The sequence below is a fragment of the Grammomys surdaster genome, unplaced genomic scaffold, assembly GCF_004785775.1.
Source record: "Grammomys surdaster isolate TR1022 unplaced genomic scaffold, NIH_TR_1.0 219, whole genome shotgun sequence".
In the NCBI taxonomy this organism is placed as follows: Eukaryota; Metazoa; Chordata; class Mammalia; order Rodentia; family Muridae; genus Grammomys; species Grammomys surdaster.
Window position 1 is genome coordinate 2,427,703 of NW_021604664.1, and position 12,745 is coordinate 2,440,447.

Here is a 12,745-nt window from a genome sequence, read left to right on the forward strand (position 1 = left end):
GCAAGCAGCAGAGCACGGCTGCTTCAGCTGTGTGGTTCTGGCTTTAGAGTCCAGAAGAAGGAACTACTGGGACAACTGGTTAGCTGGAGCTAAGAAATTAGTGGTGATTAAGAAGAGACCAGCGTCACTAAAGGAAATCTTCTGGGAAGTATTTTCTGAGAGCACAAGGAAGCTATGTTCCAGAGATAGCCAAGGTTGTATCTCATGTTGCAGTTGTACTTGGTAATGTGTAAGAGTCACCCAGGTGATACTGGTTTTGAAGGCTTGAAGGGGTCATGCTGAGGAGCCGGGCGGTGGTGGCGCACACCTTTAATCCCAGTACTTGGGAGGCAGAGGCAGGCGGATTTCATAGGCCAGCCAGGTCTACAGAGTGAGTTCCAGGACAGCCAGGGCTATACAGAGAAACCCTATCTCGAAAAACCAAAAAAAAAAAGAAAAAAAGAAAAAGAAAAAGAAAAGCAGCTGAGGCTTTGTTAGTATTCTGTCTAAACTCATCTCCACAGTTATCTGGCAACAGCCAGGTAGGCCTGCCCGCTATAAAAGGGGCTGCTTGCCTCCTCCTCTCTCTCTTACTCTCTTGCCTCTAGCTTCTCCTTGCCCTTCCTCCCTTCCCTTCCCCCTCTCTCCACGTGGTCATGGCTGGCCTCCTCTTCTCTCCTCTCTCTCTCTCCTCTTTCTCCACCATCTTCTCCCATTTCTCTCCCTACCTTTGCCCTCTGCCCTGAATAAACCCCCTCCCCTTTGGAACCGTTTGGTCTGGTGTTGTCTTTTCCAAGCTGCGCCCCGAAGTCTAACAGGCTTGGCACTCTGAGAGGCCAGGGAAGGCCACTGATAAAGGTGCAGCCTCCATTGCAGTTGATGGCCCAGGACTGAAGGGGTCATACATACAAAGGAGTTGAGGCTTGGCACCGTGAAGAGAGCCTGTGAGAGGCTATTGGTGAAGCCCAGTTACAGCAGAAGATTCCAGTGTATTGGAGACGCCAGTACCATGAGATGACCACCAAGAACAGCAGCAGCAGTGGAGTGGATCATCTTGAGCTTAGAGTGCTACAGAGGGAGAGCTGGAGAAGTGATGCCAGCCCTTTGGAGGAGCCAGAAGATCACATGTGGATCCCAGACATTGGAACAAGAAACTGTAACATTAAAGTTGCCTTGGAGACCCCAAGATGTTGAGATACCAGAGCTATGGGATATCTCCTGAGGAAAGCTGCTAACAGGGAGTGGAAATAGCCCAGGAGAAAGAAGTTTGTTACAGTCAACAAAGATGAAAAAAGATTTGGAGATCTGAAGACAACTTTGCCATCAGCCATGGAGATGCAGAGTTTGGAGATTGCCCGACTGCTTCTGAGAGTCCTAAGGGTCTGGCCCTTAGGTAGTTTTGGCTCAGCCAGAGATGCATGGAGAATGGACAGATCCAGACATGGAAACAGAGTGAACAGGACAGTGGCTGCAGGGCTGCTGCTGGAGCCAGTGGAAGGACACAGGCCAGCAGATCACGAGGTTGTGTGGACTGGTGTGGGAGATGATAGAGGCTTCAAAAGTTAGAGGCAGCTTTTTATGTTTTTAATGATTGGGATTAAAGATGTCTGAGACAGCAGTTTCTGGACAGACCACGTGAGCTTGACCAACCAGGACTTGGACTTGACCTGCTTGGTCAAGGACAGAACTCTGGCCTGCTTGGCCTGCAGGTGAAGAACAGACTCAGCTGGGGAGAAGGCAGGGTGGCCAGCTTACTCCTGAACTTTCTTGGGAAGAAGGTGTGGACAGACATAAAATTGGCACTGTACTATTGATTAGAACAAGCTCCTTGAGCCTCTCGTCTCGGCCAACTGTCTGAGCTGGGCACCAAGGCCACCACAGCAGTACCCTCCTCCACCCTGAGTAATTTTGCTTTGAGAAAGATCGGGATGATATCCAGGCAGCTAGTGGCCACCCACACCAAGGCACTCAGAGATATAAATTGTTTCCTGGTTGGAGATGGTACATCCTGGCTGGTCGTGTAGTGTGCCTGCACCTCTGGGAGAATGAAGGTGATCCTTCTGACTGCTGCTCTTCTTGCTTTGGTGTCTGTGACCTGGTTGAAGGCAGTGTGGCTGGGAAGGCTGGACCCTAAGCAGGTAACGACTTTTCTGGGCAGCAGGTCCTAGGGGTCCGGCTCCACCTTTGAGACCACACAGCTTTCGGGTTCCCAAGAGTCAGTGTATAACAGTGTGGGTGGAGGGATTTGGAGTTGTGTGACAGAGGGAACTTTGAGGGAGGACAGCCAGATGTCTCAGCTGATGCCTTCTCTAGCTCCTCGGGCCCTGGTACATCCTGGCCATGGCCTCCCATGCAAAGGACTTCATGTTGGAGAAGGGCATGAAGAATGTGGAAGGTGTCGTGGTGACTCTTACTCCAGATAACAAATTGAGAGTTCAGTCTTCTCGGCATGGGTGAGTTGGCAGGGCCTCTTCCACCTATGGGCCTAGGAAGACATGGAGGAGCAGGGGCAGAGAGGCCTCAGTTAAGGTGCATCTTCCATGTAGCTTTTATGAACACCAGACCACATATCTGGCTAAGTTGCTCAACAGGGAATGAGTGAGTGGGTTCCTGTGAGGCCAGCAGAACAAAACACTCACAGGCATCTCGGCAGTCTTGGGCCCATGGAGGGCAGGATGGGTCTCAGGAGAGTCAAGGGATATCCTCTATTCTATTAATTCTCTCTTTGTTGTTCTTTGAAATGTATTGGGAAGTTAAAAACTGGAGTCTGTAAAGGCAGGCAGCTGAGTCTGTTTCTTCTACCTTGTTTTGGTCAGGCAGTTTTGGCCAGCCAGGGCTTTTGTTTTGTGATTCTTACTTTGTAAAGTACTTTGTCACCCTGTGTCATAGTGATCACTCTTGCCTCCTGCACCATCATCTTCCCAAATGGAAAGTTTGTCCCCAGGAGACAGCCTTCCATCACCATGGCAGAATATCCAAGATAAACAATTTATAAGGATAGAAGGTTTACGTAGGCCCATGAGTTCAAAGGTTCCAGTCCTTGCTTACCCACTGACCCTATTGCCTTGAGACTATGGTAACTTAGTATTACATCATGGTAGAAGATGCACTGAGGAGGCAGCTCACTTCATGGTGCTAGGAAGGAGAAGGAGGAAAAGGAAGAAGAGGAGGAAAAGGAGGAAGAAGAAGAGGAGGAGGAGGAGGAGGGGAAGGAAGAGAGTCATCTCAATTTCCCCTTGAAGGAAATGACCTCCAATGACCAAACTTCCTCCCACCAGGCTCTATCTGTTCCCTCCAGTACTGGCAGAGGTCAAGCTTACACATGGCCTATGGGGCATTCCATATTTATACTGTACCATCCAGTAACATTGGATCCCCATCTCCTCCCCAGCCAATGATACCTCCTCTGTGCTTCCTGTCTCCCACCCAAGGACTGGAGACCCCTGAGAAATCTCCCTACAGAGCCCGCCCTATTGTAGTTGGTGTGCCCATGCCTCCACCTCCCCATGCTAGGAGTGTAGGTGTTGATGGCTCACCACCCAACACATGTGCCTGTCCGTCATACTGAGACCCTCAAACATGTCTTCTATGCTTCCTTCCTGGTGAGCTCTCTTTAAATAGTCTGCTTATTTGTTTCTCTATAGTGTTTTTCACTTGTTTGTGAGAAAGGGGAATTTAAGCAATTTATTAGTCTGTGATAAAAACTAGTTATAAATATATTTCCCAGTTTGATTTTCTGATGTCGGGGGCTTTTTCAAAATATTTTATGTGTGTGAACGTTTTGCCTACATGCATGTCTGTGTACCATATGCGTGCCTAGTGCCCACAAGGGTCAGAAAAGGTCATAAGATCCCACGATACTGAAGTTACAAATGGTTGTGAGCCACCATGTGAGTATTAGGAACCGAAACTGTGTCCTCTGCAAAGACCAACGAGTGATTGCTCTTAACTGCTGAGCTATTTCTCCAGGCCTGAGGGGAACTTTTTTTTCTATTAAATGTTATTATTTTTGCCCTGGGTGTATGCCAGCCTCTGCTTCTGTGAGTTCTCTGTGCCATGAAGTAGCGAGGGGCTCCTCTTTCTTTCTGGTATTTCTAGAACTTGGCCTGGACTCTCGTTCTATATGAGGCAGGTTGCCGAGCAGCCCCAAACTGCTGAATTATGACCTTTGTCATGCATGTCTGGGTAAATTTTCTTTGTTTTTAGTTTTCTCTGTCCTTTGAATCTGTTTGCTTACCCGGATGGTGCTGGGGTTCTGGGTATGCCTCCGTGTCTGCTGGAGCAGCATGCACAGCTCTTCTCTCAGAACTTCCCCAGCATCTCCCACTGCAGGTGTCTTGTTCCCAGCAACCTTTGAAGCCACTTGTTTTGCCCAACAGGCCTTCTTGTATGTCTCTTGTGGTTTCTCACCTCAGAGGCTGACACCATGGAGGACTCTGGATAGTGGCTACTCAGTTGAACTGCAGGCTGACGTCTGTTGAGTCCTTAGCACCCAACAGTGTGGGTCCCTTGGGAAATAAAGGGAATGGCTAGTGCTTCTCAGGCCTCAGGGTGGGGTTTTTGGGTAACCCAGGCACCATGAAAGAGATGAGGCCTTTCCCATTGGTGGGCCAGGTGTGACTCTGAGAGGCCCTTCTCCCATTCTTCCTAGGCTAGATGGGTGTCATCAGAGCACGGTGGAGCTGCTGAAGCAAGATTCCCGATGGGTGTTTGAGAATCCCTGTGAGTATGACGGCCCTGGGTCCTGCTCATCAGATCGCCAGGGAGGCCAGCTCCTCTGTATTCTTGTGCTGCAGTTGGTGGGGCCAGGCCTGGCGGGAAGGAGGCCACTCTGCTCCAGAGCCCTTGGCACAGCTCTGTGGGCAGCTAAAGGATCCATCAGTCAGGACCCTGGGGTCAATCCTCAGTGGGAAAAAGGTCCCTGAACAGAGGTCTTAGTTCTCCATCCCTGTGTGCCCAGATGCCCGTGGGGGTCCTAGTCTCGAGCTCCTTTGTGGGTTCAGAAGGAAGGTTCAGTAGTGTTCTTCCTCTGATAGCATAGGACTGGGGGAGGGTGACCCCCTTGGTCTTTAGTCACCCCAGGCTGAGCTGGGACAAGCTTAGCTGTCCATATGTCGACTAGTAACCAACAGCTGCTTCTTGCTGGCACAATGTAGGGGCCTGGGGCCAGAACTTGAGACCTCTGGTGAGGCTGGATCAGGTCTTACCCTGATCTGTTCCCACCTTAGTGTCCAATCCCGGTTTCACGTCTGGTCGGCACGACAGCCCTGCTCCCCTTGCCACCCCTAGGTCTTTCGTTTGCTTTCTAGCTCTGGGTGTATTGGATTATCGGGTACTGGGCACTAACTTCAAAGACTACGCTGTCATCTTCACACAGCTGGAATTTGGGGATGAGGTCTTCAACACAGTGGAGTTGTACAGTAAGTGGGGTCTGGCAAGGTTGATCAGGGTCCCTGGCACTGCAGACCCAGGTGAGTGCTCTGTGTCCTCAGCCCCTAGTGAGGAACATACAGGGTCAATCCCCTACCCACCCTTAGGTTGCCTAGGGATTGGGGTAAAGAAAGGGGCAGGGGTCACAGCCACACTCTGGTTGCCTCTCAGAGACTGGTTCTTCATGCCCAGGTCGAACTGAGGTGGCCAGCCACGAAGCCGTTCAGCTGTTCACGAAATGGAGCCATGGTCTGGGCTTCTTGTCTCAACAGCAGGCCCAGCTGCAGAGGGACTGTGAGTGTTACCAGTGTGGGCCTAAGGGGAGCACAGGAAGCTCTGGTGCACATAAGGAGTGACCAAGGGGGCAGTGCCACATCTCCCGCTTTCCCTGACTTGTGGCTCTCAAGGGATCACCTATGCCTTGTCATAGGCAGGCTTGTATGGACAGCTTCTTCAAAAGAGGCTGTGGGTAGGGTCCTGGGAGCGGCTGCAGCCCCATTCTCACAACTGACGTGGTTCCTCTACAGTCACTTGTGCACACAAGATCCTCCGGGAAGGCCACCTTTCTGTGCATCACTCTCGGCTCCCTGGGGAGCAGGAGGAGCCTGGGGCTCTGGGTGGACCATCTCCAAAGCCTGTGTAGCCCATGTGGGGACGATGGCTAACATGAGCTCGACCACAACACCTGCCCTGGTTTTTAGTGAGCGTCACACCCGAGAGATGGCACCGCAGCATCCTGGCATCCTGGTGGAGATGTGCAGGCACTGTCTTTGCACAGTGGCTGGTGGTACTGGTGTTGGTCAGTTGCTCCCCTAGGCTCTCGCTTGGGTTAAAATAAAGTGATTTTACAAGTAAACCTGCCACATGTGTCTTCTCTGGGGCTCGGGGCAGTCCCTGTGCTGTGGAAGACAACATCACCAGAGATCAGACCATGGGACCACAGAGCCAGCTTGGAGACAAAAGAATTTGCAAGAATTCCCTTGCTAGAGTTCTTGAGCCTAAAGATAGGGCCGGGAGTTTTTCACTGAGGGCAAGATATAGCCCCTGGGGCGGCAGAGGCTGGGGCGCCTGGCTAGGCTATGTTGAGTAGGTCAGGACATTATTAAGGCAGCCACTGGACTATCAGAATCTAACCATCTAGGCCTTCTGAGCAGGAAGGCAACTGCGTGTCGCACAGTAGGAGAGCACAGATAGCATCCACCAACAGCCTAGTAGGGGGTTAGCATCCAAAGGCTGACTAGCAGGAGGACACAGAATCCACAGCCGGTTTGGCAGGGGAGGTCAGTATCCCTCAGCTTCCTAGCAGGGAGACACAGCCAGGGCTCGAGATCTTTTTTTTCTGCCCAGGGCTTTAGCTGCTGGCTGGAGTGGGCATGGGGGTGATGGTGGTGGTATGGAACTCTTAAAGGCTTGAGCCTGTGGGCCCTCATTAGAAATGGGATATCAAGTCTGGAAATGGTGGAATGATGTCATACATTAGAAAGTAATACACATGTATGGGGTGGGGTAAGAGGAGGTCAAAGCTTGTGCACACATGAGTGTACCTCCCCATCTCTTCCCTACCCTGGAAGAGCATCAGTATCCTCTCAGAATCCACTGGGAAAGGAGTCCCAAAGTTTATGCCTAGCGGCTACTGCTTATTCTGTGTACATAAAAGTCCAAGAGGCTAGTCTCAGACACTCTAGGCTTCTGCCTCTCACCTAAACTAGGTTTGTGAGAGTCCCAAGGCACCAGGGCTAGGTGAGGCCTTCCAGGAGTGAGGGATGTGAGGATCAGCCTCCATATGGCTTCTAAGAATATTGAGGTGTCCATCTTCAGGGCCTTCCAGGCAGCCAATGTCTGCTGCAGCCAACAGTGGCCAGGCCCTCAGAAGGAGAGGCACAGCCTGAAGCCACACCTGCCCACCTCTTCCCCACCCATTAAAGCAGCCTGAGGCTCCAGGGTGGGTGGGTCCCACCCTATAACAGGGCAGATACAGTGAGATACAGGTTTAAACTGAGCTGTCTGAGCTAAGGATGAAACTGGAGATGGCCCTAGCCATAGCTCTAGTCCTGGCTGTGGTGTCCTGGACACAGGAGTTTTTCCCTAAGGAGGCCCAGACCCTCAACTGGAGCAAGGTTAGCCGCATGCCCCTTGCTACCTTCATCAGGTGCTAGGGTTAGAGTGCAAGGAACCAACTCCAGCTGTGAGACCATCTGAGGTAATGTCCCCAGCAGGAGGGCAGAACACAGCAGCTGTTGAGACCAGCTGTGTTAGTTCCCTGTTCTCTCCCACCACAGTCACCTCTAAAGGAGCTGAGGCTGTAAGAGGAGCAGGGGGTGGAGAGCCAAGCACTTGATGTGTGAAGCAGAACTGCAGGCACAGTGGCTAGCCTCACAATGTGAATAGCACACACAATCTCAGAGTTATTAGGAGCAAGGGATTTGCTGCGGGGAAGAGCTGGTGGCTAGTGGCTCAGGGGCAAGGGAAAGGACTAAGCATTCATGTCACAGGAAAGCCAAGAGGGAAGGGGCCTCTGAGTTGGGTAGGATGGACCCAGCCCAGGCTTCAGCCTCTGGGGCACCTGACCAGCCAAGCACTGGCTCCTCTTCAGCCTAGCCTGATGGGGTAGTACTACCCTGTAGATACAGATGCAGTCTGGGTCTGCCCTCTGTCTGGGATCTTGGACAGGCATGGTGTGACAGCTCATGCTGTCCTTCCTCCATGCCTCTGCAGTTTTCAGGCTTCTGGTACATTATTGCCATCGCCACAGACACCCAGGGCTTCCTACCGGCTAGAGACAAGAGGAAGCTGGGGGCGTCTGTGATCAAGGTGCACAAAACAGGCCAGCTCAGGGTGGTCATCGCCTTCAGCCGGTAAGGGGGTGTGATGTGGAGCTGTCCTGGTACACTGTTGCAGGCTAGCCAGGGTCAGTTCTGGAGGCAGTGTGGAGTCCTGAGAAGAGACAGCCTTGTCAGGTGTTCCCACTCCCTCTTTGTCCCCTAAAACCCAAGGAGTGATTTGGGGAGAAATAGTGAGAGGCAGGGATGGGGTGTTGGGAGTAGATCTCTCAGCTCTGGGCAGGCCTTTGCCCAAATTAGAAGATTCTCCTCCAGACTGGCCACCTTGCCTCCCCAGCCCCAGCCCCGGGCTCTAGGGACAGAGGGTGAGTAGACCGGGAGAAGCTGGCAGTAGAAGGTGGCAGCCAGTGGATGAGAAGGCCCTCTGGCCCAGTTCACAGTATCTGTCCTCCAGGCCTCGGGGTTGCCAGTCCATGGAGGTGACTCTGAAGAAAGACAGGAAGAGACCTGTGTTCAGGAATACCCGTGAGTAGGATGTGTGGGCCATGGAAAACCGAGCACGTGGCAGGCAGGCCGAACACCCAGGATGGGTGAGCAGGCTGGCCTTAGTTCCAGAGCTGACTGAATTCCTTTGAATGGTCTGGCCTGGGAAGTGAGGTCAGTGAGGGCTCTGTACTGTGGGTGGGCATGGATGTGCAGGCACCAGTGACCATTGGCACCTCTCTTGCAGTCAAGGGGGTAAAGGGCTTACATGTGCTGTCCACTGACTACACATATGGCCTGGTATATCTCCGCCTGGGGCGTGGAGTCAGCAACTACAAGAGCCTGCTGCTTTTCAGTGAGTACTATGTGCAAAATCACCTTTGGGTGTCAAAGCCACGGTGTTGGAGTGCTCAGGGACCAGAGACATAAAGGTGGGGAGGGTGAAGGGAAGATAAGGCTAGCCAACCGAGAGGGGGAATGGTTGGTAAAGGGTAGTCTGAGGGGGGCTGTAGAAGTGGCACTTGCTGTAGGTAGGGTTGGAGGTGGTGGCAATAGGGTAAGCAGACTGGAGAGCCTCACCAGGAGAGGTCTAGATACAGGAGCTGCAGCATGAGACAGCCTTATGTGTAAGTGTTAGGGTGCTGCCCGAGAGGAGGCAGGGCTGTGGGGTATGAGTTCTCTGGGAAACGGACTAGGTGGCTGGACCTGGTGGGGACAAGGAGTGTTAGGAAAAGTATTGGGGAGGAGGTGACATGGTGGGAGGAGGGATCTGTGGGAAGAGCAGAGCAGAGGAGTGTTTCGGAAGTGGCAGGCCTGGATGTGCTACCATGGACTGAGTGTAGGGTCAGAGTGACAGTGAGAGGGAGCACGGAAGATCAGGAGGCAGCCCTCCAAATGTCATACGGGGATCCCTGCTGCTCCGATTCTGTCTCCAACTACAGACAGACAGAACATCTCCAGCTTCCTGAGTTTGCGAGAATTCCTGGACACATGCCATATTCTGCAGCTCACCAAGCAGGCCACCATCCTTCCGAAAGACGGTACCACATGGCCTCAGACTTTCGTTTTCCTGTTCTCACTCTGTCCCATGAGACAGATGATCCATATAGGAAGGGTGTGTGCGTGTGTGTGCATGTAGCCGTGTGTCTGCAAAATCAGCTGTGAAGGTGCCCAAATGTCTTCATTGCCCGCTGAACCCGTAGGCTTCCCGCCCACATTGGGTGTGCAGGGTCCCATGCAAATAGTCAGTGATGGTTCCTAGATTGTATAGACTCTATCTGACACTCAGAATGGCAGCTACACACCTCTACTCTCTTTAGAATCCAGGGCGGCAGGGACAAGGACCCTCATGTGGATTCATGACAGAGTGGCAGCCAGGCCTCTCATCACCTCCTATCCTTGCCCACAGATTCCTGTGCACGCACGATCCTGCCTTGACAGTCAGCTGCCTCCTGCTTAGCCCTTTGACTTGAGAGTCCTCCAGACACTGTTCCCGGTGGTGCTGTGACATTCAGTGACTGGCTGGCTGCAGAGAGCCTGAGCTGTGGTTGCTACCTTTGTGCCTTCCAATCCCAGCACACTTCCTCTGGGCCGCGCTCATGGCTTTCTCTTTGGTCCACCTGCCCTGCAGGTTCCTGGACTTCACCAGAGGCTGAGTCTGGAACTCACCATCACTTCTCCCTGGGGAGGCCAAAGCTAGCCTCAGGCTTACCTGCTCCCATTTCCTTCTTTTCTTTTAAAAAGACTTTCTTTGTTTGGGGGGCTAGAGGTGGCTCAGTGGTTAAGAGAACTCAAGTTCAGTCTCCAGCATCCATATAGCTTGGCTCCCAACTGCTCCAGGGGATCCAACAGCCTCTTCTGGTCTTTGTGGGCACTGCACACACATGTACAGCCTGTCTACATATACATATAATTAAAAATAAAAATCTTTTAAAAGTTTTCATTTTCATATGTACTTTTTTGTTTATTTTTTTGTTTTGAGTGAGGCCATACTATGTAGTTGTAGCTGGCTTGGAACTCATTATCTAGCCGGGTGGTGGTAGCTCAGGCTTTAATCCCAGCACTTGGGAGGCAGAAGCAGGCAGATGTCTGTGAGTTCGAGGCCAGCCTGATCTACAGAGTGAATTTGAAGATAGCCAGGGCTACACAGAGAAACAATGTAGACAAAGCTGGTCTCAAATGAGGCCCACCTGTCTCTGCCTCCCTAGTGCTGGGATTAAAGATGTGCTTTACAAGCCAAGTGTTCATATCATTATGGTCTGCTCTTTTTTTTGTTTTGTTTTTTGTTTTTTGTTTTTGAGACAGAGTTTCTCTGTGTAGTCCTGGCTGTCCTGTAGACCAGGCTGGCCTCGAACTCAGAAATCCGCCTGCCTCTGCCTCCCAAGTGCTGGGATTAAAGGCGTGCGCCACCACAGCCTGGCTTATGGTCTGCTCACCCCTCCCCCTCTCGTTTTCCAGCCCTCCCCTTTACTGGTCCCATTTTATTTTATTTTATTTTATTTTATTTTATTTTATTTTATTTTATCTTTGCTTTCAAGCCATGAGTATTCTACAACCCTCTCCTTGCTTCAACCTGGAATTCTCTTTCTTTCTTTTAAGAATTTATTGATTTTTAAAAATTTTTATGTACATTGATGTTTTGACTGCCTGTTTGTGTGAGAGTGTCAGATCCCCTGGGACAGGAGTTATAGACAGACAGTTCTGAACTGCCATATGAGTATTGGGAATTGGACCTGGGTCCTATGGAAGAACAGAACAGGCAGCCCTCTTAACTGCTGAGCCATCTCTCCAGCCCCTGGTGATCTCTTCTTACATTTTCATGGTTTCCTATTTTCATATTAAACACACACACACACACACACACACACACACACACACACACACTTTAAATCTAGACCTTGGGGCTGGGGAGAACTCAGTTCAGCTTCCAGAAGCCAAGTCTGGTGTCTCAGAACTGCCAGTAACTTCAGCTCCAGAGGATCTGAGGCCATCTTCTGGCCACAAGGAGAGCTGCACATACATATGCATACACACACAAACCTACATACAAATCATAAAACAATCTAGACGCTGCTTATGAGGGTCAAGATGCTGTATTCTCTTTCTGATTTGCTTTATTCAACCTAATACAATAATCTCAACTTCCATCTATTTTGCTGCAAATGCCACTATTTCACTTTTGTTTATGGCTGAATAGAATTCTATTGTGTGTGTGTCCCAGATTTATGTACGTGCACCATATTTCCTCTGTTGGTTCATCTCGATAGCATCTAGATTGGGCCTGTGTCATGGCTACTGCAAATGGTGCAACAATAAACAGAGCTACGCATGTTGCTGTGGTGTGCTGACTTAGAGGCCTTCGGGTGTGGTCCTCAGAGAACTCAGATGGTAGTTCCATTTTCTGTGTTTAGGAATCTCCATGCTGACTTCCACAGTGGCCATGGCCACTCCTCTTTATCCCCGGACCACTCAGCCATGTTCAGCTACAAGGAGCAGGGACAGCAGGAGCCCCTCATCTGGAGACCTCCAGGGTCAGCTCGCCTGGTTGCTAGGTTAGCTCTCAGTTTTTCATGTAACAATCATAACCAATGTCACTTGCTTTTCCCCAACATGGGTCTCTCCTCCAGTCCCTCCCCACCAAAACAGGCTTCTGCACCAGAGAAACTCCACTGCAGGTGCTGAGCAGTCCTGTGTATCGATGTAGCCATATTCCACTTTGAGCCTACCATGTGGGTCAAAGATCCCGACAGTGCTGGCCTACAGACTTCTCTCCTCTCGAGATGTGTGTCTTAGGATGGAGCTCAGGTCATGAGGCTTAGCAGAAAGCCCTTTCATTTACTGAGCAGCCTCTCTGTCCTTCTAATATTGGCACATAGAATGAACAAAATTGCAGCAAGAACCAGTTCCACTGTCCAGGAAGTTCTCAGATGTGTCTCTAGGCCTTACTGCCTACACCCAAAGACCATGGTGATATTCTGAGACCCCCATCCTGATGAGCACATGACCAGTTCTTTTTTCCTAACAGTTGAGTGTTTGGTGGCCAGACTTTGTGAATAGACTTTACACACAGTTAA

The 12,745-nt window shown here is 51.0% G+C and overlaps 2 protein-coding genes across 2 annotated transcripts; both read left to right on the plus strand.

The window, feature by feature from the left end:
• The first annotated feature begins 2,024 nt into the window (after window positions 1-2,024).
• Lcn6 (lipocalin 6) lies at window positions 2,025-6,265 on the plus strand. Its single transcript, XM_028772959.1, has 6 exons — window positions 2,025-2,117; window positions 2,293-2,432; window positions 4,631-4,701; window positions 5,289-5,399; window positions 5,602-5,703; window positions 5,937-6,265. Exons 1-6 carry the CDS (start codon window positions 2,025-2,027, stop codon window positions 6,050-6,052), a joined length of 633 nt encoding a protein of 210 aa, XP_028628792.1. The 3' UTR covers window positions 6,053-6,265.
• Window positions 6,266-7,900: 1,635 nt separating this feature from the next.
• Window positions 7,901-10,606, plus strand: Lcn10 (lipocalin 10). Its single transcript, XM_028772936.1, has 5 exons — window positions 7,901-8,264; window positions 8,644-8,714; window positions 8,920-9,027; window positions 9,614-9,712; window positions 10,081-10,606. Exons 1-5 carry the CDS (start codon window positions 8,113-8,115, stop codon window positions 10,107-10,109), a joined length of 459 nt encoding a protein of 152 aa, XP_028628769.1. The 5' UTR covers window positions 7,901-8,112; the 3' UTR covers window positions 10,110-10,606.
• Window positions 10,607-12,745: the final 2,139 nt, after the last annotated feature.

What these genes read in the sequence shown, in the direction of transcription:
- Lcn6 (XM_028772959.1), top strand. Translation starts at nt 2,025, where the DNA reads ATGAAGGTGATCCTTCTGACTGCTGCTCTTCTTGCTTTGGTGTCTGTG. An exon ending in GTTCAGTCTTCTCGGCATGG is followed by an intron (nt 2,433 to 4,630) that starts GTGAGTTGGCAG and finishes CATTCTTCCTAG; the next exon opens with GCTAGATGGGTGTCATCAGA. An exon ending in CAACACAGTGGAGTTGTACA is followed by an intron (nt 5,400 to 5,601) that starts GTAAGTGGGGTC and finishes CTTCATGCCCAG; the next exon opens with GTCGAACTGAGGTGGCCAGC.
- Lcn10 (XM_028772936.1), top strand. Translation starts at nt 8,113, where the DNA reads ATGCCTCTGCAGTTTTCAGGCTTCTGGTACATTATTGCCATCGCCACA. An exon ending in GTGGTCATCGCCTTCAGCCG is followed by an intron (nt 8,265 to 8,643) that starts GTAAGGGGGTGT and finishes TCTGTCCTCCAG; the next exon opens with GCCTCGGGGTTGCCAGTCCA. An exon ending in CAAGAGCCTGCTGCTTTTCA is followed by an intron (nt 9,028 to 9,613) that starts GTGAGTACTATG and finishes CTCCAACTACAG; the next exon opens with ACAGACAGAACATCTCCAGC.